At 38.4% G+C, this 27934-nt stretch overlaps 1 protein-coding gene across 1 annotated transcript; it reads left to right on the top strand.

The window, feature by feature from the left end:
- Positions 1-18: 18 nt before the first annotated feature.
- On the top strand, positions 19-27676 carry SELENOF (selenoprotein F; the record flags this gene model as incomplete). The annotated part of the gene is made up of 5 exons (XM_084266260.1): positions 19-87; positions 2688-2855; positions 15641-15704; positions 24579-24628; positions 26688-27676. 5 exons carry the CDS (start codon positions 19-21, stop codon positions 26817-26819), a joined length of 483 nt encoding a protein of 160 aa, XP_084122386.1. The 3' UTR covers positions 26820-27676.
- Between the last annotated feature and the right edge of the window lie 258 nt (positions 27677-27934).

Here is a 27934-nt window from a genome sequence, read left to right as displayed (position 1 = left end):
GAGCGTTCCGGCACCAAGATGGCGGCGGCTGCCGAGCTAACGGCGCTGGGGCGCTGCTGGTTCTGGCTGTTAGTGGGGCTGCAGGCGGTGAGAGCCCGTTCCGGTTTGCGTGCGCTCGGGGCTGAGAGGAAGGCAGGGTGTAAGGGGAGGGGTGTGGCGGGAGCGAGACGTGTCCCGCAGCGGGAGGCGGGGGCAGCGGGCCTCGTCCTGTCCTGCCCGGCCCGGCCCTTCCCCGAGGTGTCGCCCCGTGCCTTGGCCTCCTCCTCCCGCCGCGGCCGCTTCTCTTTATTCGTTGCCGGAGGCTGTCGTCTCCTGCACGCTTCTCGTCGCTGCCTATGCTCGTCCGGACTGCGGGAGCCGCGTTTTGAAACCTAAGCGCCCCTCCGCCTTGTCCCTCGCCTCGGCCCCGGTTTGCCCTGGTAGCTCGGGAAACGTGGCGGTTAGCGTGGCGTTGCTGTGACTCCCGAAATCAGTTTGCAGGCTTCCTCGCCCGCGTTTAGTACGGTTTCTGGGTTGCTGTGGACCCCGCGACACGGGTTATCCTTGGCAGTAAATGGAGAATGGGTTTGGAAAGTGAAGCTGGGGGGCTTTTGGCTTCTCACTGCAGGTTGTTCTGTGAAAGGCTGTCCCCCGAGGTTGTCCGGCCAGGCCAGCTGTCTCTAGAGCACCTGATGCCCAGAGAGTTCTGACCCACCTGAGCTTCAGGGTGATGAGGTTATGCAAAAGACCTGTTCAAAGTTTCACTCTCATAACTATTAAGTACTTTTTAAAATGATTTGTATTGATACTGAAGTTTCTTTAATATATTAAATTATGTAATGTGAAAGCAAAGCAGTTGTGTAATGCATAGTTCTAGTTAAAAGCTTTAAAGGAAAGCATGCTGCTGAAATGAGACACGTCACTAGTTAAGTATCTAGCATTACCTTATTCTGATGGGAAATCAACTTCTGAAATATGAGGGATCTTTTTGGTTTTTCTAATCCTAGAGACATTTATGACAATTAGTATACTTACTATTTCAGCATAGTACAGTGCTTATGGTGCTAAAAATTGAGGAAAAACCCTAGGGAGAGACACTTTCTTCCTCTTCCTTCCTCCCCCCACCCCCCCCTCCCTTCCTGCTTTGGTTTTCAAGCTGTTCTGAGCTTGTTATGTAATCAGAACTTCAGAGGAATTCTCTGGTAATGGAGGCTTTGTTTGCATTTATGTACTGTTTGGTTTTTTGGTTGGTCCTGCCCAAGAGCAGGAGAGTATTTGCCTTACAGCTTATGCTCTAGAGCTCTGCTGGGGAAGGAGATGAGGAATGTTGCTGGTGGAAGCAAAATGGCAATGGCAGTAATACCATTTTTGCTCCCAGGTGAACTGTGTCAAAAGTGAGGAAAAGATGATAGTGAAGCACGAAAGGTGTGGATGGCAAGCCACAAGATGTGAGAAATTTGCTGGTGGGACTGTCGTCAACATCATCATTAATAAGTGAACGATAATTAAAATATAGCATTGGTAGTGTTTAGTATCCACCTTAGATTTTCTGTACCACATCTATAACATCTCCTGTCTGTCACATCAGTGACGTGTCTGTGGGGATAGGTTGGCCACTTTGGGTAGGAAATGTGTTATGTTATATATGTTATACCTTACTTGGGTATGCTGAATTTATTAAATAATGGGTGAATGTAAAGAGAAGGCTGATTTGCTGAAGGACAAAATTAGTTTTTCTTGGGTATTTTTATCATCTCAGTGTAATTCTTCTGACTCCTGGTCAGTTAACATCCAGTCCAGTCTGCTGATAGCGTCTCACTCTTCTCTGAACACAGTTGTTGGTGCTTTAAATATTGTAGGTTTTGCCCAAGCTCTTTCACCCAAACTGGAAAAACTTTTTGCTTTCTTAATTTGCTTTCTCATTTCTCCCTTCTCTCAGTATTCAGATGGAGGGAAAGGTTTTAAGCTACAGCGTGAGACATCCCTGTGTAGGGAAGTGAGAATGTGAAAACAAAGCCCACGGTGTTATAGAAACACTCAGATAGTTGGTAAAATTGGTTTTGCTGTTCATTAAAAGCAGCACTGGTGTTTTACATAGAAGCCACATAATTGAGTTGCCTATTTTAATGTATTTCTAGTAAATAAGAATTGCAGGTTTTTATCTACACTTCCACTTTTAGAATGCAATTTTCCTGTAACATTAATGCATACACAAAATTAAAATCCTACTTGTATGCCTCGTTTGGCCTGTTTCATCACTCCCTGTTGTGCTTTTCCCAGGCTCAGCTGCTGTACTTATTTTCCAAGTGTGTTTTCAGTGATATGAAATTTACTGAACTTGGTTTGAAAGAGCAGGCTTTAGAGAGCTGTAGCCATGTGCATTTCAGCTGATTCGTTTTGTATGGGTTTTCTTCTTAATTTGAAGCTAGCAGTAGGAAGACACTGGAGTTGTCAGAAGTTTATATAAATTAATTTGGGCAGGTCTGGTACTAGAAAGTCGACATATTATGACTGTCTAGTATTCACTCTTAGTTTAAGGCCATCCTTCAAAGTAAGGTAGTGTTTTACACCTGTAGGCAGACCATTAAGTGTTACTGAAAAATGGTCACAGGAGACTTAAATGTTCTCCCTAATCATAGAAGCAGTTACACTACTCCTTTTTTAAACAACTGTTTTAATACTAAAATATAGCATGTGTTGATTTTCAGGTAACTGTTTATGGAGCACAGTTGTCATCAGAGGCTTGCAGAGAGCTGGGCTTCTCCAGTAACTTGCTGTGCAGTTCTTGCAACCTTCTTGGACAGTTCAGTCTGAATCAGCTGGATCCGTTCTGCAGGCAGTGCTGCCAGGAAGAAGCTCAGTTGGAGACTAGAAAGGTAAGTTTTGGACCAAATCCTCCTTGAAGTAATTTAACACTTTGTGTTAAGTTTATGAAACTGCTTATTTAGAATATACATGGGAATCTGGATTGTAACCTCAAGAGGAAAATAGAATGTTTCTTGATAGTCCGGTATACTTAGGGTTGAAATTTGCAGGCTTTCCATACTGCTCTGAAATAACACTGCTGTATGAGCAGAGGGACCTTTGGTTCTGTGGCAACCCTTCTGTAGTGTGAAGTGACTAACAGGACAAATATCCAGATTCCATAAATTGAAAGGTATATGGGATTTTAAGGGGTGGGGAAGATGGGGGTGGGGGAAGGATAAGGAGACTGATGTGCTTGATCACAGCTCTTGCTTGGTCCTTATAGTATAATGTCCAGGATAGTTCAGTCCCTCGAAACAAAGGCTGGTGCAGCTGCAGGTCAACTCGGAACTGGCATGAACCTGACAGAAGCAGGACTTCTCAATTCCAATCTGCAGCAGTGAGAACAGCTGGGTTCTAACAGCTAGAAAAAACTGTTTCAGTCAATTAGTTAGGTTAAGGCAAAACTTCCTTTATCTGTAGTAAATAAAAATCTATCTTGCTTGATGTACATCAGTAAGGAAAAATTTTTACAGACCCCTTGAAAAGAATACATGCTTTCAAATGTGTTGTTATTTAAGGGTATTCTGAAATACATTGAAGACCAGTCAGTTATCAGGAAAGTAGAGATTTGAAGAAGAGATGATGCTTAGGAGATAGCTAAGAAACGGCCAGTGTGAAATTAGTGAGGAAATCAAGCAGGTTTCTCCTGTCAGTTACATTCAGCATAATATTAAAACAAAAAGTCTGCCTATAATTTTTAACAAAATCACCGATTACAGTCTTAGGTACAACATATTAAATCACAAGAGGCAAGTGTTTGAGATTTGCAGAAAAGAATTAGTAATTCCTTAATATTAAGAAACGATTAAGGTAAGAGGTAGGACTGTAAACTGTGTTGTTTCACATAGTGACAGAAGAATGCTTACAGTAATGTCAGTACAATCCTTATGGGACAAGGTAGCTAAGACTTTCTTTGCTAGGTATGTGACTCTTATAAAGGGAGGTATGTCACTAGAAAATGCTCTAGTTTTTTTTATATCTATCTATATATATATACAGGCATGTACATACACACATAAAAGCTGAAAATTTTCAGAATAAACTAATTAAATGTACTAAAAGGGCATGGACATAGGAAAGGGTGCTGTTCTGTGGCTGTGTGCTGCTGTCAGTAACCGTTGTGGTAGGAGCAGCAAGCCAGAAGCAATGTGTGTATGTAATGAGTGGATGCTTTTATTTGTTCACATAAAATTCTTAGTGTTGCCTCAGTCTGTATATGATGTAGCACAAGAACTTGTGGAGCAGGATAGTGTCTGTTGTCATTTGTTGGGAAAACAAACTAGAGGAGTTCTTTTGCACTTCTGTTGAAAAACAGTAGTAAGTTAGTCAAGGACGTAATTTAGGTTGTATTGTAAACATTGCATTAATGAAAGTTGGATCAAACAACAGAATTTAAATCAATAGATATTTTTTCTGATTATCCTGAGTCAGAACTAGAATTCACAGTGTGGATAATTACACTTTTGATAATTACACCTTTTTGTGTAAGACTAATAAAATGCCTTTTTTTTTGGCAGGGCTTTACATTATAAATATCTTTAGTTTGAAAACTTTTTCTATTTTAGTCATGCTGAATGTAGTAGAACAGAGAGCATAGGGTGGGACAGGGTCTCAAGTTTGTTAAATTCCTTAGTGAACCAGAATTTGTTGTTTATACATAGGAATAAAGAGGTTGTATATTATAAGTTGTGTTTCAAACTATTTGTGTTGGTTTATCCAATTTCACTTTCCAGTTGTACTTTGTGGTAAATATGAACCATTTGCTGCTGCAGCACAATTCAGTGTACATCTTGATTATTATATCATTGTTTCTTACTTCTGTGATGGTTTTTAAGAAAGTTAATGCAAACGATACTTGAGCTCTGGAGCTGGTGTGTTAAGTATCAGCTTGAATTATAGGAGTGATTATGATTCATATCTGGGTTTGAATGCAGACTTTCCTTACTGTGCACAAATAGAAATACTGGATTCTTCTAACATAGTTTTGTGGTTGGGTGCTAAATTACAACCTCATTTCTAATTTTCTTTTGAATGCCATTTCAGAAGGTGGAAACTGTTACTGCTGCTTGGAAATGTAGATTGCTTTTTAGTCTTGGGGTTTGTTTGGTTTTTTTAAAACTGGTACTGAGTAACTTTCCTTGAAGACTAGCCAGTGGAAAATTAGCATTGGAAGAAATCACCATGAATATTATCTTAACAGATTGTGTTCAGAATCATCATGTTTTGGATTGACTTGTGTTGTAACATAGTGCCAGTTGTAATAGGTGTCTGGAATTGAGCTTAAAATTTTACTCATACGTAAAAATTAACAATCTAATTTATAGTAGTTTCTTGCTAAAGTAGTATTTTCCTGATAGGGTGCAGAATAGAAAAACTGAATGCTGCCCTTGGCTATTTTTCCCTTTCCCTATCTATTTTAAGGTTACCACAGAAAACTTCTTTCTAATGAAAATTGGATCGTTGAGCCTGAACAGATGTTGAAAGTCTTAAAAGCTGGGCGGTTTTTCTACCTTCTTGCTTGAAGAGCTTTTTAATTTTACTCTAAAAACCTGCATATGGATGTCAGATGTCTGACTTGCTGATTAGCAGCCTTCTATGTTACTGAGTTCCAGAACATTGGTGCTCTGGGTTTTCAAATGCTGTGACTACATACTTAGACACCATCTAAGTACATGACTCTCTTCTGAGCCATGATTCCAGTATGTGGCCTAGCTCATTGCTCACCACCATCATGGGATACAGTGTGTTGGTCGTCTGGCTTACTAGGACTTGCAAGCTGTATTAGAATTCCAGGACAGACTTCAGGATTTTAAGTTAGTGTTCCTTATGTGTATGTGGCAAGTGTTAGAAATAGAAAAAGCAAGAGTTAGTTAATTGAGTGACTTGCACCTGAGTTTTAAATGAGACTTTAAAATTAAAGGTAAGGGGGTAGTGTGTCAATCTGAGAATTTTTGTGTATCACTGCTACTTTTCACAAATGATCTGTGAAGTATACCCAGTCCTAAAAATACTCTGTGCTGCACAGCATCAGTGCAACCACGAATGAGATGTTTACAGTTTTCAACTGTTTCACATCCTTGAAAGATGCTTATTAATCTTGGTCTTGTTATTGGTCTGGCATTCTGTGAGTTGACATTGCAGAAAATAGCTGTGAGGTACTCTTGTTACCCAGTATTTGTCGTGCTCTTAACTTCTGCTGACACCTGTCCAGTGAAATATTTTAATTACTTCATAATTGTCCTGTGAGTAAAATGAAAAAATATCTCGGTCATTTTCTCCTCTTCTAGAGCTTTTGTATTCACTTTCAAACTAATTCAGAAGCTGGCTTAAACAGTATTGCTTTAGACAGCTGCAAGTTTTAAGCCTCAGCCTGTCAGATGCAGAGTACTGCTGGTGTGTAAAACGTAGAAGGATGAAATGGAGGTGAAGCTAACTGTGCGTGAAATTGTAGTAGCAGGAGGGATTGTCCATATTTTGCAGTAGCTGAAAATAGCCACACTCCATCTGCAGCTTCACTTACGCTGTGTGATCATTTCAGACATGCTACCAGCATATTCCATTAATTGTATAATATAATATTAGATTTATCTCAACAATATATGCACCTCAATCAAAATTGATTTTTAAGAATCAACTCTGAACTATATAGTACATTGAACTTCACAGGGCACCGTGCAGCATTGCTACAACCCTTACAACCCATCAAGACTCCTAAACGGAGCTTTGAAGTATGTTTTGCTCACTACAATGTGTTGAACTTGAGCCTTTTAAGTTTCTGTTACCAAGTATTTGTCATGTTGTAACATGATGGTGTTGGGTGGATTACATAACGTGACATCAGGTGGAAGCAAAAGTTGGCCAGGAAATTTGAGACCTGGAAATGGATGGTTTAGGTGGCAAGTTGTCATTGGTAACATCACACCTGTCTGTCATATGTTGTTTCTAAATAATTTTATTCTACTGTAAAGGTAGAGGATTACATAGAGGTGGGTAATAACTGCTCCACTGTACAAATTTAAGCAAAAATATCTAACTCCTGGGATTTTTAGCAATTTTCTTGCACAAATATTCAGTGTTGTCAAAATATGATAAGCTGTCAATGCTTAGTTTAATAATATACTGGAATATCTGGCCTCTTACTGCTAAGATAATGAAAAATTTAGAATTATTTTTTTGCCAAACATGTACTAGGCTCAACAATGTATTTTAGAAGCCTGAAATGAATTACTGGGGATGTTCTCAACTTAATGTTCTTCCCTCCCTCACCAGTAAATATAAATTTCCTTTTATTTGGACATGAAATAATTGTGAAATATTAACATGAAATAAATGCAGGCAGCCTAAACTTCAGCTGTTACTTAGAAAAAAACCCTCAAAATTAAAGCCCATCTTAAGGTTGCTTTACATTCAGATCCCCATTCTGCATCCTACCTGAACCTAAATGATTTTCAGTATTTATGACTGCTGTTTGAAATTTAATTCATGTCTGTAGGCATAACAGTATTTAGCTGTAAACAAACAGAATGGATGAGATGTAGGAAATAGTGATATTTAGTGACATTTAGGTATTGTGTTTTCTCAACACTTTGAAAAATGCTGAAAACAGAGAACCAACTAGGAAGAAAATCCTAAGAATGCGTGCTAAAGTACCCTGGGAAATGGGGAGAAGCCGGGCATGTTGCAGACCTGTTCCCTCCCTGGTTGTTTCACTGTAACTGGTGCTGTACTTAACCAGGTACTTTGATGTTTCTGCAGGAAGATCATACTGTGTTTTCACTGCATCAAATTGAGGTTTTTTCCTTGCTAGTCCTTGGCACTTGGAATTGTAGGAATTCATTTTAAGACATGAATGATTTGGCCTGTTTCAACACTGCAAAACCACAGATCTTCTAGCCTATTTAAAGTAAAGCCTGGGCTCTGACCCCTTCTTCTGCATCAGCCTCCTGTTTCTGCATAGTATCATACAATTCATGAGAGGTTTTTTTCTGGAATGTGAGGGATGATATACAAGAGTCAATTACATGTATTTAGCCCATCTAACAAGTAGATGCTAATGTTCAGTTTGCTCTAATCGGAAAAGATGACTATTGATTTCACTGAAAGGTAAAAAATATGCCTATGCAAATTTGGTTTTCTGCAGTCTAGCTTATCTGCCACTCAGGTGTCTAAACATTACAGGGTAGGAGATGCAAAAACTTTCACAGAATTGAGTTATTTTAATTGGATAATATTTATACGCTCCTTATGAAGTAGTGTGACCATAACTTAAAGCCAGTTCTGTTATTAGAGCTGGTGTTAGATCCCTCCTGGAAGTGAAATAAATTTTTAGTGTAATATTACTAACAAACATGTCCACTGTAAGTATGATTGTGTCCTGCTTTTAATTTAAAGAAAAGTGAAAGTTTCTTAAAACTCCTCCTCTTTACATGTTCAGACCTTTTAAGGGTGCTGTTATGAATTACAAGGAGGAATAAGGTGACATTCTTGTTCAGACTTTTTAAAACTCAAAATCGTTTACAAAACTCTCGATTACTGAAACTAGAATAACTTTTAATGCTTTAGGCTACTGTTGTGTGACCCAATTTAGTTTCATATTTCAGGGTTTTTCTTTTCATTTCACTAATTAAAGTACTACACTCAAATTACTGTTGGCTGCCTGCATGTTCTGCCAGAGGCTCTTAATATGAATAGTTCCAATGAAGCAGTCTCATCTCTTAGATGAATTCATTTATATCAGTTGTATAACATATAAATATCAATAACATACCGATTGTAACATATCAATACTTCTAGAAATGATTTTGAATTTTAGTTTACTTGAAATTTTTCTGTATTTTGATGTGTCCATAAATTCCTTTGTAAAAATCAAATAGTGCTTTTACGTAGCTGTATTGCTTATTTCTAGCATGCTGCATAGAAAAGTTTCATGTTCATTGTTGTGCTAAGTGTGGCCTTTAAAAATAGCATATTTCATTGACAGCATCTTTTATTTAACACTCAAGTAAATAATCAGAACTCTGTAATTAAGGCTAACATGTCAAATGATCTCCTTTCAAAGTCTGCTTTGAACTTAGAAAGGTCCCATACAGCTCACAGAGAAATAATTTTATGGGGAATATTAATAAGGAAGTTGAGGAATTGAGAAGACTCTGTTCTCTCTCAACGAGACAGTATCTTACCAGAGTGCTGGTGGGTGCCTCAGCATGTTATGCACAGTAGTGGTGGGTTGACCTTGGCTGGAGGCCAGGTACCCACCAAGCTACTCTATCGCTCCCCTCTTCAGCAGGAGAGGGGGGAGAAAATAAGGTGGAAAGAAGCCCTATTAGGGCAAGATAAAAGCAGTTTAATAAAAGTAGAAGCAAAAGAAAAGAATTATTACCAACTTCCCAGCAGCGGTGATATCTGGCCTCTTCCCAGGAAGCAGGGCTTCAGTATGTATAGCAGTTGCTTGAGAAGACATATGTTGTAAATAATAAATGCCTCCCTCCTCCTCCTCATTTCTCTTGGCTTTTCTTGCTGAGCAGATGTCATATGGCATAAAATATCCCTTTGGTCAGTTTGGGTCAATTGTTTCACTTCACAAGATCTTGCCCACCCCTAGCCCTCTTGTGAGGGGGGAAATGTTGGAGAGGCAGCCTTGGTGCTGTGCCAGCACTGCTCGGTAGTTGCCAAAACACGGGTGTGTTACCACACTAACATACTCACACACAGCACTATGGGAGCTGCTGTGGGGAAAATCAACTCCATCTTGACCAGACCCAATACAGCAGCTGTTCCTTCTACTAAAAATATGCTGAAGTGTATGTCCTTCCCAAGAACGTTACCATCGACGCTCTTTCCCTTCCTTCTGTACATGATGTTATCACGAGTGAAAATTAATGTTGACAAACAGTAGTTCTAGATAAGGAAGGTACAGCTAGCTAGTCAATGCCTAAGACAGCAATTCACCATCTTTTATTTGGAGCAGATGCACTTAAGGTTCATCTCTGTCAAATAAACAAAGATAAAATACATCAACTGTCTGTAGTAGGGCAAGCCTTACCTATGGAAGACTTCTTTCTAGTCTTATCAGGGAAAAATGAAAGGTTAGGGAAATTATAAATGAGACTTTGCTAAATGTTAGTTGTTGATGTGCATCTCTACTGGTGAATGGAGTATGTTCAGCTAATTAAATCTGACCACCTTCACCTGGATGCAGTACTGCCATTTGACTCTACGTTGGTTGAAACAACTTCCAAAAGTACAGTTTCCAAATTACATAAATGCACAAAGTCAGGTAAATAGTTGCTGACCTCCATTCTCAATGTGTGCTTTGAAACACTTTGAAACTCTTTGAAGTTGCTTGCCTTGTTAATGAGAGCACAGTTTCTGGGGAATAAAAGAGGTGTTCAGGGGCTCTACTTGTTAGAGGTAAGTAGAGGGCTAGGGAGCAAAGTTACCTTGATAGTATATTCCAAAATTGGAACTGTTAATTTTCTCTCCTTTTTAGCTTATGTAATCCTGTTCACTAGATCCAAGTGAGAGCCTGTATACATCAGAGCCCCTTTTCCACCACCCTTCTCTATTCCACTCTGTCCCCCGTCCCCACTCAAATAAGTTGGGCATTCACGCTGCCTAATCCATGCCATGGCTCCAGAGGTTTACTGTTGATGGTTGCTCAGCTTCTGCATTGTCTCTTGCCCTTGTGCAGATCTCTTGCTCACGTGACCTTATGCCAAACCATTTCAGAGAGCAAAGTTAAAAAATAGTCTGCCAGGAGAGGAAGGTGTCGTGGAGCTTTTTTGAGGTGGTTGAATTTAAAGAGCAAAAACATTTACATCATACTGCACAGAGGAGATTGTTCCACATCACAAGTAAAGCACTTGGATAGATGACACATTTTCTGTATGCCAAAGATTGTACTGTAAGGCACAACTATTTTATGTACTTAACGGAATAAAAAAGTTGAATCTACTCAAAGTTCTGAAGACCTCCAAGGATACAGATTCTGCAGCCTTTCATTTCAGTGCTTAAACACCCTCATTGTGACCTTTTTTCACCCTTATATTCAGTTGGAATTTCCTTCCCTTTGAATAAATGAGCTTGGATTCGGCTTCAGCTTTGTTCGGAGGAATTTGCCTGTAATGCACAGCAGTAATGGCAGGAATAGCACTAATTCAGATAACTGGGTTTTGGACTGTTTGACTCCTTGTTTCCAAATTCTAAACAGGAGTTAGGCATCTCCCTTCCCAGGGTAATGCATTGTGAATGGCAGCAGTTTCTTTGTTGCTAAATTTACTGATGACATCAGCTCTGAATGATGTGTGTGTAGCAATGACTTTATTGGCTTTCTGCATTACAGAACAGTAATTCATAAAGTTCCTGGCAATGAGGCTTTCTGACTGCTCTCTTAACCCACAGATTCTTGCTCATTTTCTGTCTCCAGGGAAGGGGAAGGCTGGAGTTATTGTGGAAAACTAACTTTCCGTGCAAATACCCAGCATTCGCTCCTCTATAGAAGAGAAAATACTTTATAGTTAGTATCTTGGTGTATATTTCTTTATTTTTAACTAATATAGTTTTCAAGTAAAAGTAACAAACTAATTGGTAGTTATAAGAGTTTAGGAAAGAGCAGAAGACTCTTGTACCAAAGTACCTTTGTGTGCCTTTCAAATAAGAGATGCTGCACCCTACTTTAAAACAATACCAATTTACACATACATAGCAACTTTGGCCAATAAAAAAAATAGTATTTGGCTTTTCCCCAACTCTTCTTTGAAGTACAGCAATAGTATGAGTTGATAGGAGATGAGTAGGTTTCTTTGGAAGATCTGCTATATAGTAACATGAAATGAAAGTCACAGTGAATTTCATTTGCATTAGAAGGAGTTTAGTTTGTGATTAATATTTTATAAAAGATTGCCTTGTACCTGAGGCCAGTGAAAATTCTAGAGTTTTACCAGTAGTCATAACTCTTGTTTCACTGCTTGTTTTCAGAGCTTAACTGTATTTTATAAACTGTTTGGTATTAGGAGAAGAAAATATACAGATACCAGAGGGAATCCAGGTGCTGTAAGGTAGCTGATTACCGTTGTGAGGCTTTACCTTAACAGCCCTAAAGCATGATACTGGAATTGGTTTCAGCTGCTTGCACACAGCTGTACAAATCCAGTTTGAGTGACACTATGTAACCTGTGCAGGGTCAGGCTTAGCTGTTAGAAGAAACCAGTGTGCAAAGTATAGGTGCTATAGAAGGAAAATAGGAGGTAATTTATTGTATTTTGCAAAACTTTTTGTCGCCTTTGATCTAACACCATTTTATTGTGATCAAGGAGCAGTCTCTGCTAAGTAACATTTTTTTCAGTTTGGTTTGACCTGAATTCTGTTTGGTTGCAAATACTAACAGTTACATAGCAGCTTCGTAGCAGGAATGTAATTTTTCTTCTAGAATATTCACCATAAGCAATTGTGATAACACATTGTGCCTATTTATAAATGAAGCACTGGTGGAATTTTGTCTTGCAGAAATTATTTCAATTCCCTTTCTAGTAACAGGTGAAAGGCTCCTTGGTTTTAATTGCTGGAACAATTATTTTCACAATACACTTTTTTATGTGATGCTATTCTTATATAAACAGTAGATTATTCTGTTATAATTACCACTTCACTTCATCATTAAAGGAGACATGACTGGTAGCATGGCTTTCCTTCTCTGTTGTGAACAGCCGTCTTCATTACATCAGTGTGAACTGTCACAAGACAGTCAAAAAGCTTACAGAAAGCTTTTGAATAAAATTTAACTCAAGCTGATGCTTTGTAAGAGATGTGGGAAAAGTTCAGATTGTGTCACAATAGCCTTAGAAAGCATCCTACTGGAATGCTTTAAAACAAGCTGACTTCTAGACAGACATGAATCAGCCTGAAAATCATAACCGCACTTGTTTAGGATGTTAAAAGGGACAGTGGTATAGAAAGTCTTTTTTTCATTGCTTGTAGTACTAAACTCACTTTCATGAGCACTAAAACAAGTGAAGCATTATTTTAAAATTAACTAACTTATGAGTTAAGCATTGTGTAAAATGAACTGACTCACCATGTTTGTATGCCTCCACATGGAGTGATACATGTAGTTGGTAGTAGTACTTGAACACAGTAAATGCCTTCACAAGGAAGTTTGGAGGACATCTGCTCTGGACATGATGGGATGGTAGCAGCAGTAGATGTGAACAAGAATGCTTTTGTTGTGGGCTACATGATGCAAATAAACCTGTGTTTCTTGCAAAAGACACCTCTGTTTGGAGTTACAAATGAAGCCAATTGATTTTTTCTTTCTTTTTTTTTTCTTGTCTAGCCATCTAGAGAGCAGCTGTTTGTCCCAGCATGAATCTGAACTTTTTTGTACCAGCACAGTTGGGCTTCAATTATGGCAGAGTTTATAAGCTCAAAATATAGACATCAGCGATTGAGCTGATTTCTTTGTTAAACTTTATGTCTACTGCATGTTGGCTAGAAGTTACAAACTGGGAGTAGTTTGTAATTACAATCTGTATTGTATATTTTAGATTCCCACAGTGATCTTGTTCCATAGAAATCTGTGTTTGAAATGAAGAAATAAAATGTAAGAATTATTTGCAGCAATGAGAATAGAAAAATGCTCAGTTTACTTTTGTCCTGAATTTATGTGTACTTGGTTCTTTATACATATAAATAGTCAACTGGATTAAAAAGTCTATTTATTCCCCTGTCTACTCATTTATCCTTACTTCTTGATAGAAAAATGCAGATAGCTGTTGGTAAATGGGTTCAGTGCATTAGCAAGTGTGCAAACTAATATTTTAATCCAGGATTTCTGATATAATTGTTGTTGAACTTTTATCTTGTTACTATTCATTAGTCTTTAAAAAAGACAAAGTTTATAATCTCACTATGTTTCCATCTTTGTAATTAATTCATGTTTTAAGTCCAGAGGAACTTTAATTACGTGAGATAGTGCCTGAGCTGTTTATCGGTGCCTTTTTTAATTAAAATCTTTATTTGGACGTTAAAAAAAAAGTTTTTAAAAAATCTGGTATTTTTGATCTCTTGAGTATTGTTTCGTAGGAGTTCCGGGCTTCAACAGTCAAATCTTGGTTTTTATCTTAAATCTAATGTCTGGTAGAAAATGTAAATGCAGTTAAGCAAATTCCTGAGGAGCTGCTCTGAACAGATAATGCAATGTAACATTTCTAGTTCTGTTTCCTGTGGAAGTAATGATTACTCATTAGTTCATATCAGGAAAGAAGTTTTCGTTTCCTTGCGATTGATTGGAGTATTTCTTATGTTCATAGTATTTAGGCAAATGTTGAGTTGGACCTTGAGTTTGTAGATCATATTCTGAAATATGAATCCAGGCCTATTCCTGGCTGTCCATAATGCCTAGATAGATAGGTGACACAGTGTTAATAAAATTGCTGTTGAGATTTCTGCTGTATCATGTGTGGTTTGCTTTTATGACCTGTCATGCCTCTTTCTAGGGGCTAGTACTCATTAAATTTCATATTGAGAGCTTGTTTTTAATTACGTGTGTTCACAGTTTGTACTTCATGTGAAATGTGAATTTACTTATTTCAGTAAGGTTCTTTTTCCATGTCCTGGCTTGCACATTCATTATAAAAACATTATCTAAATAAAGCAGAGGTCTTAATTGCTTATAAAAAGTAATTAATTAAAAAGTTTTAACTGAAGCTTATTCTGTCAGCTTCTCTATAAAATGGGGGTTTCAGTGCTAGAAGGATGTGATGTGTTATACAGTATTGACAACTGTGTGGTAGATTAAAATGTCTGGGTTTACAGTATGAAGTTCTATTTTAGTAGCCAGAAAAATCTGTTGTTAAGTTATATTTAAGATTCAGCAAACTATAGAACTAATTGCATGTTGCCCTAAAAAGTTTAGAAACACATGGCAGTGTGCAAGATGAATAGGGCTTTTTATTTAGATTCTCTCTAAAATTGACATGAACTTACACTTTGTATTAGCAATCTGGAATCTGAATATTTTTCACGTCTGACAGAAGTCACTGACACTTACATAAAGCATCACAGCCCAGCCTGTATATACTACTTCAGTTAAGGCTTATTACTGTGATCTGTGTGCAATCACAGTTAACTACAATAAACTACTAGTAGTTAGCCCCAATGGGAGGTCTAAAGTGACTGCCTTATCTGTATTATAAACAGTATTTGACTGTCCAATGTAGGTTTAAAATGGAAACTAATATTTCACTTACTGAGATTTGTTGGCATCTTTTGAGGTGGAAGAAAGAGAGTTTTCATATTACTAGTCCTTAATTTCCTTTGTAACATATTCAGTTGCTTTTTTTTTTCTTTAAATAAAGCTTTGCTTCTAGCAACAAAATATCTCAAACAATCATCCTTTTCCTGATTTTACATTTTATATAGAAAGAGTGGGAACTATATTGTACTTTGAGTGAACAGTCAGTTGTAAGACAAGGGTTGGAACTGGGATTCTGTTTAGGATTTTATTTGTCTGTAGTTACCATCAACACAATAGTGTATTGTCTCCTCAGAGAAAAATAGTTGTAACAGTTAACATACCATAGGTAAAGTAGTAATGTAGATCTTTTATGTCACTAACAGCTTCTGTTTATTATTACAGCTTTACGCCGGAGCTGTCCTGGAGGTATGTGGATGAAAATTGGGAAGGTTCCCTCAAGTCCAGGGTAAGTAAAACCATGGCTGTTCTTTCAGATAGGAAATACTGTCACAGCTGAAGGACAGCATGTGCTCTTAAGTACTACTACAAGCAGTCATAAATTTTGTAGATTGTATCCGGAAAGTTGCATTGACCTGAGGCTCCTGGAACTGGTCTCCAGGAATTGACAGGTGAAATTATACTGTGTGTTTATGGAACTACTCTCTTTTTAGAGATTCTGCGTAGAATTGTTTTGTCAGTGGGTAATGACAGTCAGCTAAAGTGAGTGGAATACAGCAGTGCAAAAGGGGAGTCAGTGCCATCAAGATGTGGTGGGAGGAGAATGCAGAACAAACTTCTGTGAGAAGGAATTTTCTTGTAAATGGGGAAAGGGTTCAGATGGGAGCATTACTTTGATTTTTTTTCTGTAATGAAGATCCTAATAAGGTACTGTGGACATAGGAAAGAAAATTAATCTAGCTTTAGGCATAAAATTGCACAAACAGCACCTCCTCATCTACCATGACCACCAATATGGTAGATAAGATATGATAATGATAGATATATGACCATCAGTACCTCTGTTTGAAGGCAGACTGATGAACAAATATAAAAGGGATTTTAAAGCAGATTACAACTAACCTGTTACGCCGCTGTAGACCCTCTCCTGCAATCTCTACCCACGCACAGTTCTGTTAATTGACTGCAAGACCAGAGCAAAGCTGTCCTCTCTTTTCCCACTGTTTTAAATGCCAGACCAAGAAGTTGAAGTGACTTGTCCTAGTATAGGGGCGTGAGGAGATTTAACTTTGTTAGTGCAGGAGTCCATATTATCTCCGTGACCATTCACATTTAGCAAAAGTAAAAACGTTCCCAGTTGTTGTTGCCTGTTCACTCAGCTGCTTTATGGTTGTGAATTTGTAACAGTTAAGTGCTTTTTTTGAGCGCTCCTGTTTGATGGAAAAGGTCAGTCTGGCAGCCTGGCTCCAGCCTACCTCATGTCCTCTTCTGCATAGGCCCTAAAATGGCCTCAGCTTCTGTTCTGCACACGCTATAGAACACGTTCCAGAAACTTACAGTATAAAAGGAAAAACTTGAAGGCCTTAATTTATTCCTTTCCTTTCAATCCTTGGTTATATAAACCCGCCCAGAGATTTAATTACATTAATCATGTAGCTTGCTTTTTAAAATGACTGAATACATGTCGATGGTTTTCAGCAGGCTCTCCGTTTTGACTACAAGTTCCTCTTTGGTAGACTAAAAAGAAAAAAAAAGACCAAGTGCACTTAAAGATCTCTTTTGCAGTTACCCAATCTAAATTTGTCTTGACCAAAATTTCCTGCTTGGGTATTAGAACAGATTGGAGAACGGGATACATTTTAAGAGCATTTTAAAAAAAATTAAAAAGCATTATAATATATTCTTCCAGGTTGTGTTTGTCTTTGCATTAGAATTAATCTCAGAATACTTTTACATAGATTTTTCCCTTGATTTTTAACTTCTACCAGAAGCAATATTTATTGTCTCTGTCTTAAGATACTAAGATTCAGGTAGTGTTTCCATGTCAACATTTCACTTGGATGTTTGCTGTGGAAGTTAAGTTGCCTGAAGGTCATGCTGCTGCTTCTGAAACATTGTCTTTGTAGGCTTCATTGAACTATGTAGCCTGTCAGTGACAATGTCTCATTGCAAATGACTCCAATTCTTTTCCCATAGCTTCTGCTGGGATTTTGTTGAGTTTTGCTGTAGGTTTTTTTCCCCAAATGTACACAAAATGGCACCACTAGTTGCAGGACTGTGTATGTAGTAGAATTACTTAGATTAGTATGTGTTACTTTTCCATCTGACTGTGAAGTCTTCACCTTTAAGTACCTGTGGAAATGGTTTTCTCACTTGGTTGACTCCCACAGACTTGACTTGTCATGCACTCCTTCTGGTCTGTATGGCCAAAGGATGAACAGTGGGTTTGTTACATAGTGAAATTCACATGTTAAAATAGTTAAGGATTGACATCTGTTCAGTTAATAAAGGTTTGTAAGAGTTACATAGTAGGGCCCTTACGTAGTTGGAAAAGCTTGTGCGTTGCTCGTGGTAACTCAGTGCAATGTTCTGTGTCCTCCTTTATCAAAATTTCTATCAAAATTACTGGTTACATAATTTTTAACTACAAATAGTTGCTGGATACACCTGTGTGCCTGAAATGTGAGAATCATTGCATATGGCATATATTTATAGATACTGGGAAAGCAAAGAAGTGACAAGTGATAAAAAAAATTCTAGTCCTCAACAAGATGAAAATAAATCCAGTCCTCAGCAAGATTATCTTCAGCTTAAACTGATGGTTGTTCTTTGTAATATCATGAACTACTATGTGCTTTTCTGAATATGGCCAAAGATGTCTATTATGTTTTTTCAAATACAGTTTCTTGTCATAAATCAGGTAACAGAAAGCATTTCTCTTAAGTCTCGAAGTTCAGTACTGAAATATTTTTCCTGCTAAGTTTCCCTTAAAAATAAATTGTTCCATTATAAATGCAGTTCTGTAAAGTCATTTCCTACATTACAGATATTTGGAAATTGTTCTGTATAAAACTGTTCTTAAATATTTATCATTTAAAAGCACTCTGTCAGAGTTGAACATTGAAAACAAGTGACAAGACTCACAGATGAAACAATATCTTACTATACCAGGGGACACAGAAAATGTGACAGGTTTTGGCTGACATCCATAAAATTAAGGCTTTGTAATAAAACAATAAATTAGCTGGATCAGTGATTACTTCTTGTAAATTGACTGTTCATTGACAGCTGTGTTCTGCTCATCATGAGATAGGAGATTACAGTGTGTAGGCTCCAACATTCTTTCTGGACTAGGCTGGTTCTTTTCATCGAACATTTTTTCATACTTCTCTGCATTCTTTTTGTCCATCAGTAGAGTAACTGTCACCTTTCCCTGTGTGACTGTCTTAGTTAGAAATGGATGTGCTCCCAGCAAATCTGTTATAGAAACAGGGGCCTTAATCCTTGAACTCGTGCAGTATGCAACTACGTTAGATCCTCTGACTTCACAGTCAGTAAGCACTCTGCTATATTGCCCAAGTTCTGCAACTGTGAAGGGGATTATTTAGCTATTACCACCTGTGTATTTTAGTCTGTAATTCTTAAAGACTGATGAAAGAAAGTTAGAAAGTTTATTAACCTTAAATCTTGTATTGGTAGAAATGTTAGTAAAACTCCTAAGAAATGTAGGATCCTGTTGCAGGAGACCTGAATTGTTTTATCATAATCTTTTGTAAACAGATGATGTGCAAACCAAAGCAATACTTCTCTTCAGATTTAGAAATGCCTCTTGCCCTACTGCCTCTACAAAGTACCCTGTCTGGATTTTTGTGAAGTTTCTTCTTTAGGTTCGATGGGAGCTCTGTCTTGGATTTGCTTTTGGAGGCATGTGGTGCTTTGTATAAAGTCATGAACAGCTGCATTGTAACTTGATTAATAGACTACAAACAGTTGTTATTGATGTGCTACATAAATTCTTAAATTTAAATTCTTATCTTAAACTGAGGTCCCCAAAAGGTAAAGAGCTGTAGCCATTAAAATGTAAATGAGTGTTTGATGTCTGCTAGAGTTCTTTTTGCTAGGCCCTCTCCCTGTCTTTTGAAGCAGACTCATGTGATCTTCAAAACTGCAGAGCATGTGTTTGTCCCCAAAGCAGGTTATTAAAGAGTCTGAGGAAAGAAATTAATGGTTTGGTTTGCCTGTATGCCCAGTGATTTACACATTCACATTTTAGCAAATATTGCCAGTTGTCTTAGCAATACTGAGGTATTTTAGTCTGGGTGATCCTGGTCTGGCAGGGGGGTTGGACTAGATGATCTTTCGGGGTCCCTTCCAACTCCTAACGTTCTGTGATTTTGTGATTTGTGATGTAATTAAATGTTGGGTTTTCTTGTCTTCCTTTTGTTTTGGTTCCTCTTCCATAGGTGATTATTCCTTGATAAAACCTCATTTTAGGTATAAAGTGGTCAAGTCCGTGGTATGGCCAAGTCTGTTTTGTCTTTACATACCAGCTGTGACATTCTGGACAAACTTGTGTTTCTAGTAAATATTTTTTTTAACTTTCAAACTGTGTCTAATTCAGGGCCACATTAACAAATTGTCCTTTATTTCATTGGTTTATACTAGGTAATATTACATTTGCTTTCTGTATCATGAAATTGACTCAGAACAACTGTATATAGAAAACCTTACTTGATGTACTTTGATCATCTTCTGTTGAGTTAGCATTAGATCACTTCAGTTGTTTCCTGTAAAAGATCCTGTACACATTTGGTCCTCCTTACTTTTGAGTTTTAAAAATCAGTTGTATATGCTGCATTGGGTTGCACAAAGTACCATGCTACCGTTTGACTCATGTGCTTCCTATTGCCAATTCAATGTGTGAAACATTTATATGCATCTCAAAAAAAATTCAGATACTCCTCTAAAAATAGATCATTCTTTATACTAATTTTGAAGCGTTCCTCCTTACTTGTGAATGGTGATGCAAGCATTCCTTGCTGATGTTGCTCTCCAAGCACTAACAGGTCTTTGCCCTCATCACTTATAATTCTGAGGGACAGAAGGCATAGTCACTTTCATAAAAAAAATATGCTGCTGCTTTTCAGTGCACAATCAGCATTTTTGATGAGACTTACCTGTAATATGAAGCTGTGTTACCTGTACATAACACCAGGAGTTTAGGAGAAGCAAAAGGGGTTTGTTTACTAGAATGGTAACGTAAGCTGAGAAAGGTAGGTCCAGTTAAAAAAACCTGGATGAATCCCTGTGGGTATACGTAGTCCTTGTAAGTGTTACAACAGTAAGCAGTGCTATAAATCTGAACTAAATGCACAGCTTTTTAAATAACAAAAGGATTAGAAGTGTGAACAAGTGGACTTTTCCATTACTGGCAGATACTTAATCACATTAGATTCTTGCTAGAAGACATGCTGTAGCTTACCAGGACGACAATTGCGCAGTAAAAATTTATTGCTGACCTTGTGCTGAAGATTTGACTAGTTCTGACTTGTGCTTTTCTACCATTAAAATCTGAAACTGATCTAATAGAGACAGTAGAGGTTTTCAATCTCCTCTAGGCCTGATTTGAGGTCATTATAATCCTTCTGATGTGTGTAGAGACAAACAAGATTAAAAATGCTTGTCTGTGTGCATAGTTATTTGAAAACTACTGCCCGGTTTTACTGCCATTGTGTACTGGCTCTTATTCAAGTATTAAGAAGTAAGTTTAATTTCTTTCTCAGTATCATTCTGTACTTTTCTTAGTTACAGATCAAGCAGATATTCACTCCTAAAGCAGGGACCTAAAGGATGTGAATATTCCTGAATGTAGATATCCTTGGTAATCTGGATCATGTTCATAATATGTTACAGTAGGTAGTCAACTGTTTACAGAGGAGTTATGCCTGGCATATAGGTCTGCAGCTTTGCATGGAGAGATGTGGCATCGTGTCCATTTTGGGTCAGGATGGCACACCCTGCTGCCCCTCAGAGAATGTCTGCCCGCTCAGACAGGTGTGTGCCCGCACAGACGTGCCATTTGGGCACAAGAGACTCTGAGATGCCTTACCAATCTCCATTTTCGACTCTAGGCTTTCATTCCAACAGACTAGTTTTCAGCCTTTCTCAAAACAAAGAGGGGTTGTGTGTCAAAACAAGTGACATTATAATGGTAGCAGCTTCTCTGTTCTGCTGTGTCCATAGGCAGAGGCTGCTCTTTACAAGCACTCTTCAGTGTTACCTCTGCAAAACTGTCTGGCGCTGGGCAGGCTTTATAATGCCTGTGCTCCCCTGCTCCTGTTCTCTGACCTTTCAGCTGTAGCTGATTGTGTGGTAATCAAGCCTACTCTGTAGGCTCACCTCAGGGCTGCCTTCCAACAGCAGGTATGTGCTTTGGTGTTGCGCATGTTTTATACGGTGATTTTCTTAACAATCTGTGAAAGGACAGACACAAAGCTGGCAGTAGAACAGCTCTGACTTCTAGTCTGCTGTTTAATTCACCAGAACATAGTGTCGTGGCACCGAGCTCAGAGTTCATCCTGTGGAAGTCAAAGTGAAAAATGCCTTCCTTGCTCTCCCATGGTTGGGTTATATAAATGCTTGTTTTTCTGCAGTGTGTCATTTCTAAAGCTGCTACAGGGAGAGGAAAATGGGGAGAGAGCTATTCAACATCAAACTATTTAACAGTGGTTTAAAGATGTGCAAGTAGCCTTCAGACATAGAATCATAGGAAGCAGCAATGTTGCAGTCAGGGTATAGAGGGGAAACTTGGGTCAGTGATGAAGATGGAGCATCATATGATAAGCCAGCAGCCACATGTCCCGAAATGTGTCCTGGAGCTGCAGCTGACTTCCTGACCCCATCAATTCCATCCAAAGGCTGTTTATTCAACTTAGGGCAGAACTTTGTGGAAAGGAAAAAAAGCATTTGATGGGATAATCCATATTTTTAATGCATGTCAGTATATCAGTTTCTCACTTTAGCTTCCAAAATTGATAATATACAAAGTAAATTATTTGTACAGTGAGTGTTTTTCTTTGTAGCATTGCAAATTCAAGTGACTAATGCAAAAAGTCACTGTGATCAGCATTAGAAATAAATATGCCATTAACAGAAACCAATTTTGTTCCAGCTGTCTAAAATTTCACAAAGAATGTTCTGTAGTGCTTCAGCTTTGAGAAGATTTAGACATTTGACATTGATATAAGCGTGTAATAGCTACTTTTAAAGTGACAAAATGTAATACTGCCTATAGAATATTTTCTTCTTCCACCTAATTCTGTTCCCATTTCATATGAGCTTGTTCAGTCCAACACTGCAGCCAGAGAACAGCCACTCATGTCCACATGATCTGTCACTCCAGTCCCAAATCCTCACACCTGTTACAGGCTGAAAGTGCTGTAACCTGAGTTAACCCCCAAGGGCTGTTCTTCAGTTCAGTGGAGTTCTGCCTTCAGATTTGCTTCCGAAACTTTATCCATTTTACAGCCTTTCTTTAACTCTTGCAATTTAAGTTACCCACTGCACTGACTGCTTCTTACAACCTCCTTTTCATGTAAAGCCCTAGAGACTGATTTCAGCTTTAGATTGAAAAAAATGTGGAAAACTTCCCCATTAAATAGTTCAACATGCTATGGACTTAACAGAGAATAAGAAGTATCTTTGCCATTTTTTTGGCATGTTGCTGTTGAGGACAGCCAAGACAACTAACGGGACACAATGACATGGGAAAGACTGAAGCCAAAAACTATGGCTTTGAATTTAAATCAGAACTGAACTGCAGAACGTGAGCAAGTACTAGTTACGTAGTGCTACTTGAAATTGTTATACAAGTATATCTTACAATATGACATTAGTCTATAGTTCTACAGAAAGAATGAAAACAAACCTTATTTTCTCTTTTCAGGAGTATATCTGGGCAGCTCATTGGGCTGTTGGCACTCTTTAACTTGTTTGAACCATGTAGTGGTCAGTGCAGCAGGCAGAGTACATGATTTTGATCTGTACCAGTAGTACAATGAGAGAGGAAAGAAAATAAATGCCACCCTTTATATACATACTGAGAAAGTGTTGAGGTAACTGCCTACAGTAATACAAAGATGGGTATAAAAATGCCAGGGAACATCTTCACAACGACTGAGGAAAGCACTGTGCTGGGGTATGAAACATCAGCCCAGAGGTTGCCCTCATCTCCATGCACCAGCACTGCAATTTGTGAGGCACTTGTAGTTTTCTAACCTTGAAAAAGCAGCTTGAACAAGCAGCTAGCACCTTTGTAAGAGTTGATCTGTACTGACAAGGTTCATCCTTGGGGACACTCTACTGGCATACTGCAGGAGTGTCCTGAGTCCACCTATTGTCAGTACAGATACTAAATTCAGCCTTCAGCATAACCTGAGTGTAAGAAGGAGGAACGAAGGCTATGCTATTTTCTAAATAAATTTTAAATACTTACAGAATTCAGACATTCATTATGCTAAAGTGTTTGGAAGTAGGAGCACACTCACACTTTGTCCTGAAATAATTCCTATCGTCTTGTGTTTTTCACGTTAATGCTAACACAGGGCCTGGGTTGTGCTGTAGGGATGGATGCAGGGACCGTGCTGCTGGTAAGGCTTGCTGCTTGCTCCTAATACTTCAGGCAAAATACTGTTCATCCACAGCCCACCTCAAACCTGACCTTCTCTCCATGTAGCTACATGAGAGGCCACAGAGTCCATCTTAAAGCTGATTGCCTTTAGGAGGGTGAAGAGAAGAGGCGATACAAGCTCATTTTCTGGTTTTGTTTTCGTGCTGGTTTTCGACATGTAATCTCAGAGATCTCTGCAAGACAAGATTGTCTGTCTTGTTAGCAAGAATAACACCTCTACCCACAGTTTCCTCTGTGCCCTTTCACCCGCCCTGCTGCAGCTCGTGTGGAGCGTGCTGATGGGGTGGGTTGTGTTCAGCCTCCCTCACGAAGCTTATCTCCAGCCAGATTCGGATCGCTCTAACCCTCTTCCTCTCCTTTGTGTATCGCAGCAGCATGTGGGCCAGTCTGCTGAACACTGTCAGCTCTACATGCAAATAAACTGATGTAGACAGTTGCAGTACTGATGTTCAAGGAAAATCCAAGCAGATACAAAGCTTGTTTGCAACACTAGCAAAACTAGGGTGTTCCTTAGGCATAATGGGTTGAGTGTTACTAATTTTGTGAGGATATTAACAATTTTAACATTAAAATACCTTATAAAGCATCATTCCCAAAGTAATAATCCAGGGAATAGTATCTTGAATGTAAATCTACTTTGTGCAAGTGGAGAATAATTTGATTATATTTCTCTTTCTTTTCTCCAAACCACAGCTTTTGTCAGGAGTGATAAGCCAAAACTCTTCAGGGGACTGCAGATCAAGGTGAGTAGTAACCTAACTCTTTTATTTGGGATGTAGGAAGAATTAAGCTTGGTAGAGAGAGTCCTTCTATGGACTCTTCATTATTTTACTGATGAAGTAATCCTTTAGCAGATGACATGTATTTGCATTGCCAGTATAAATTTGCAAGCCCCTGCTGCTAATATTAATTGGTGGTGTTTTGGGGGTTTGTGTTTGTTTTTCATCCAAGGAAAAAAATATACTGGAACCCGTAAATGATAGCAGATGGCAAGAGAATGTGAGGAATGCTTATGTTCTGTCCTTACTCTGTGGATATCTTGGATTTACTCACGCTTATTCTGCCTTTTCTCCTGTTCTGGTCTGCCCTTGCTTTTTGATGGAGCTGCCGTATCCGCACATGCAGTGACTTAGATTTTTCTCTTCCCTCTCAGAATTTCCTTTCTGTGTTCTCTGATTCTGTTTTTCTTCATAGCCTTCAAACATCCAGCTTTATAGAGATGTGTATATGAAATGGTGTTTCTTAAGACTCGTGTGTATAGAAAGTTGCATAAGCTGCACCGCCTTAAGCTCAAAACAATTCTTTGGTTTCCAGATCTAGTGGAAGACTTCACCTTCCTCTTAAAATCTCGTGTGAACTGCCATTGTACTTCACAGATATACATCTTGATTCTCAGATCTTGTGCTCCCATCTCTGTTCACCAAATGGCACCATCTGGAATCACTTCATAGCTGTGCATGGCTGCAATAAGTGATTTGTCTTCTCAGCAGCAGATTCCGTCTAAAACAGATTTTCTGTCTGTCTCATGCATTCACGTCTCGGTGTCCTCCAGTTTCTTTGAAAAGCTTTCTCTCCTCCTGCATGTCTGACTGTTTCATTTTTATTTTAAACTCTGGAGCTGCATTGAACATCAAAGCAGTGGAGGCTGCAATTGGTACAGAGCTCTACCGGCAAAAAATAGCCCAGATGGATCTGCATGTATTTTACAAGCCTTTTGGAAAATGGATTAGAGATGCCACTAGTTTCATTAAGTAAAACCAACTAGGTTAGCTCAGTAGGGCAAAGTAAAATACTCCTGGGGAAATCTTTCCATAAACTTAAATGGTTAGAGCCTTCTAATGCTGTTAAAAGCTTCTATTTGCATTACATATTTTGTGACTTAGTGAGTCTTCAGAAGCATTAAAGTATTATGTTACCAGCAAAGCCTAGTGGGCACAGATACAACACAGCAGGAAAGGATGTAATTACATTACATATTGATAGTAGAACTTTGAGCTGGTGAAGTGACCGGGAAATTCTAAAATGGTAAAACGGCTACTGATTGCATGAGAGAAATCACTCAGCTGCTTGATTCAGGAATCCAGCTTGGGCAGCTGAAAGCAGTTGGAGTAGAATGCCATCTTTCAAAGCTTGGCTTATGGCACTGCTCCCCTGTATAGGCATTATACAGGGCCAGGGAGAACAAGAAGTAGATGCTTGACACAAGCACCTCTCTTCATTTGACTTGTCCCTCCACTGTCTGCTCTTTGACATTAAATCAAGTCAGAAGCCTGAACTGAAGCTGCTTCCTACCTGTTTTATTTCAAGCGAGTAACTGTTCTGCAACTCAAGATAACATTTACTGTCCTTAAATGAATGTGTGTTAATAAACAGCTGAATGACTGATCTGAGAAGCTTTATAGATGTTTTCTCCAAGAAAAGTAGAATGTGTTGCTGTTAAACACTCTAGTAATGAAATGTATAGAATGAAAATGAAATGCATTGCACTGGAGTATTCATAGCATTGAGCATTGTCAGGAACAACCAATCTTGTCTGGTTTGGTTTTTAAGAATTCTGAGCTTTAAAAAGCCAACACTTAGGTTGATTTCTCAGCACAAATTATGCTGCCAAAGCTTGCCCAGAATACTCTGCTTTAATTTAGTGCTCTGTTCTTAAGTATTCATACTTCATGGTGTCACTCTTTGGACTTTTTACTATTCTTGCTTTGACATCTTTTTAGCTGTTGGCAGGGGAGTGTTAATATGGAAAATGCATTTCCCAGCCTGAGGTAACTGACCTTTTTTTTTTTCCCCTCCCTGCAGTATGTGCGTGGTTCTGACCCTGTACTAAAGCTGCTGGATGACAGTGGGAACATTGCAGAAGAACTGAGCATCCTCAAGTGGAATACAGATAGCGTGGAGGAATTTCTAAGTGAAAAATTAGAACGTCTATAAATCGTTGCTTTCAGTCCTCTTTCCTTTTCACGATTTGCCATGGCAGTCTTCTCAGATGGAGTGTGCCACAACTGAAAAACATTCCTGCTTCCATATTAATTTTAAAATATCTGTTGTGCTATACTAAACATCTTGTAATTATAAGGGCAAGCTTCAGCACACATCTGACAAGCTGACAAACAGAATAGCTTGTCTTAATATATTTCAGCTCTTAATGCATTTATCACTAACAAAATCCTTTGTTTGAAAGTTAATTATGCAAATATCAGTTTGTTATAATAGGACCTGTTTTTACAAATGCTCTTGAAAGTGAAGAGCTTCAAATAATTGAAATGATTACCATGCTTTTTGTCTGCTGCTGTCTGCAAGAAAAGTCAGAACCAAATGCATTTTACTGTCTCCCAAAGAAACTTGACTGCTGATGCCCTCTTCTTTTTTGTATTTGAACTGTCCTTTTTATAGAAGCGTTGTTTACAGTATCTAGTTCACAGGTTTTGGAGCTGATGGAGGAACTCATGCTCTGGTGCTGTGAAACATTTACTAAGTACACTTTAGTGAAGACTCCATAGAAAACCTCTGAGGTGTATGGAAGTCAGATGTCAGGTGTGCTTTACATTAAGTGTTTCGCTTCAGAAAACATGAGATGTAAGTCTTGAAGAACCTTTCCTTCTAACTTTGACAAGTTTATTGGAAGTCTGTTCATGAAATGAATTTATAAACTTCTTTTAAAAATGTATATTTTTCTTTCTCTGTTGAAATTCATGTGAACAGGGAGTATAGACTATGTATAGTAATGAGTCAAATCCATTGTGACTTGTCAGGTTTTTCCACTTAAACTGAATAAAAATGGTAAGCAAGAACAATGTGGGTTTGTTCTGAAGTCTAATTAGCAAATAAGTCTTCCCTTTACTTCATGCATACCAGTTTTTGGCTGGAATTGGTACTCAGTTTCTCAATATATAATTTTATATCTCCAACTTCTTTACAATTTACAGATTTTATTCCCAAGAAATCATCAGCTTTATAGCTGAACAATAAACTTGGGCCTGAGACCACACTAAATTATCAGAACTAACACACCAAGGTGATTCTTTAGGCATAGCCTTCTAAGCCTT

Source organism: Gallinula chloropus, assembly GCF_964237585.1.
Source record: "Gallinula chloropus genome assembly, chromosome: 6".
NCBI classification, from domain to species: Eukaryota; Metazoa; Chordata; class Aves; order Gruiformes; family Rallidae; genus Gallinula; species Gallinula chloropus.
This window is presented reverse-complemented; position numbering and strand designations above follow the sequence as displayed.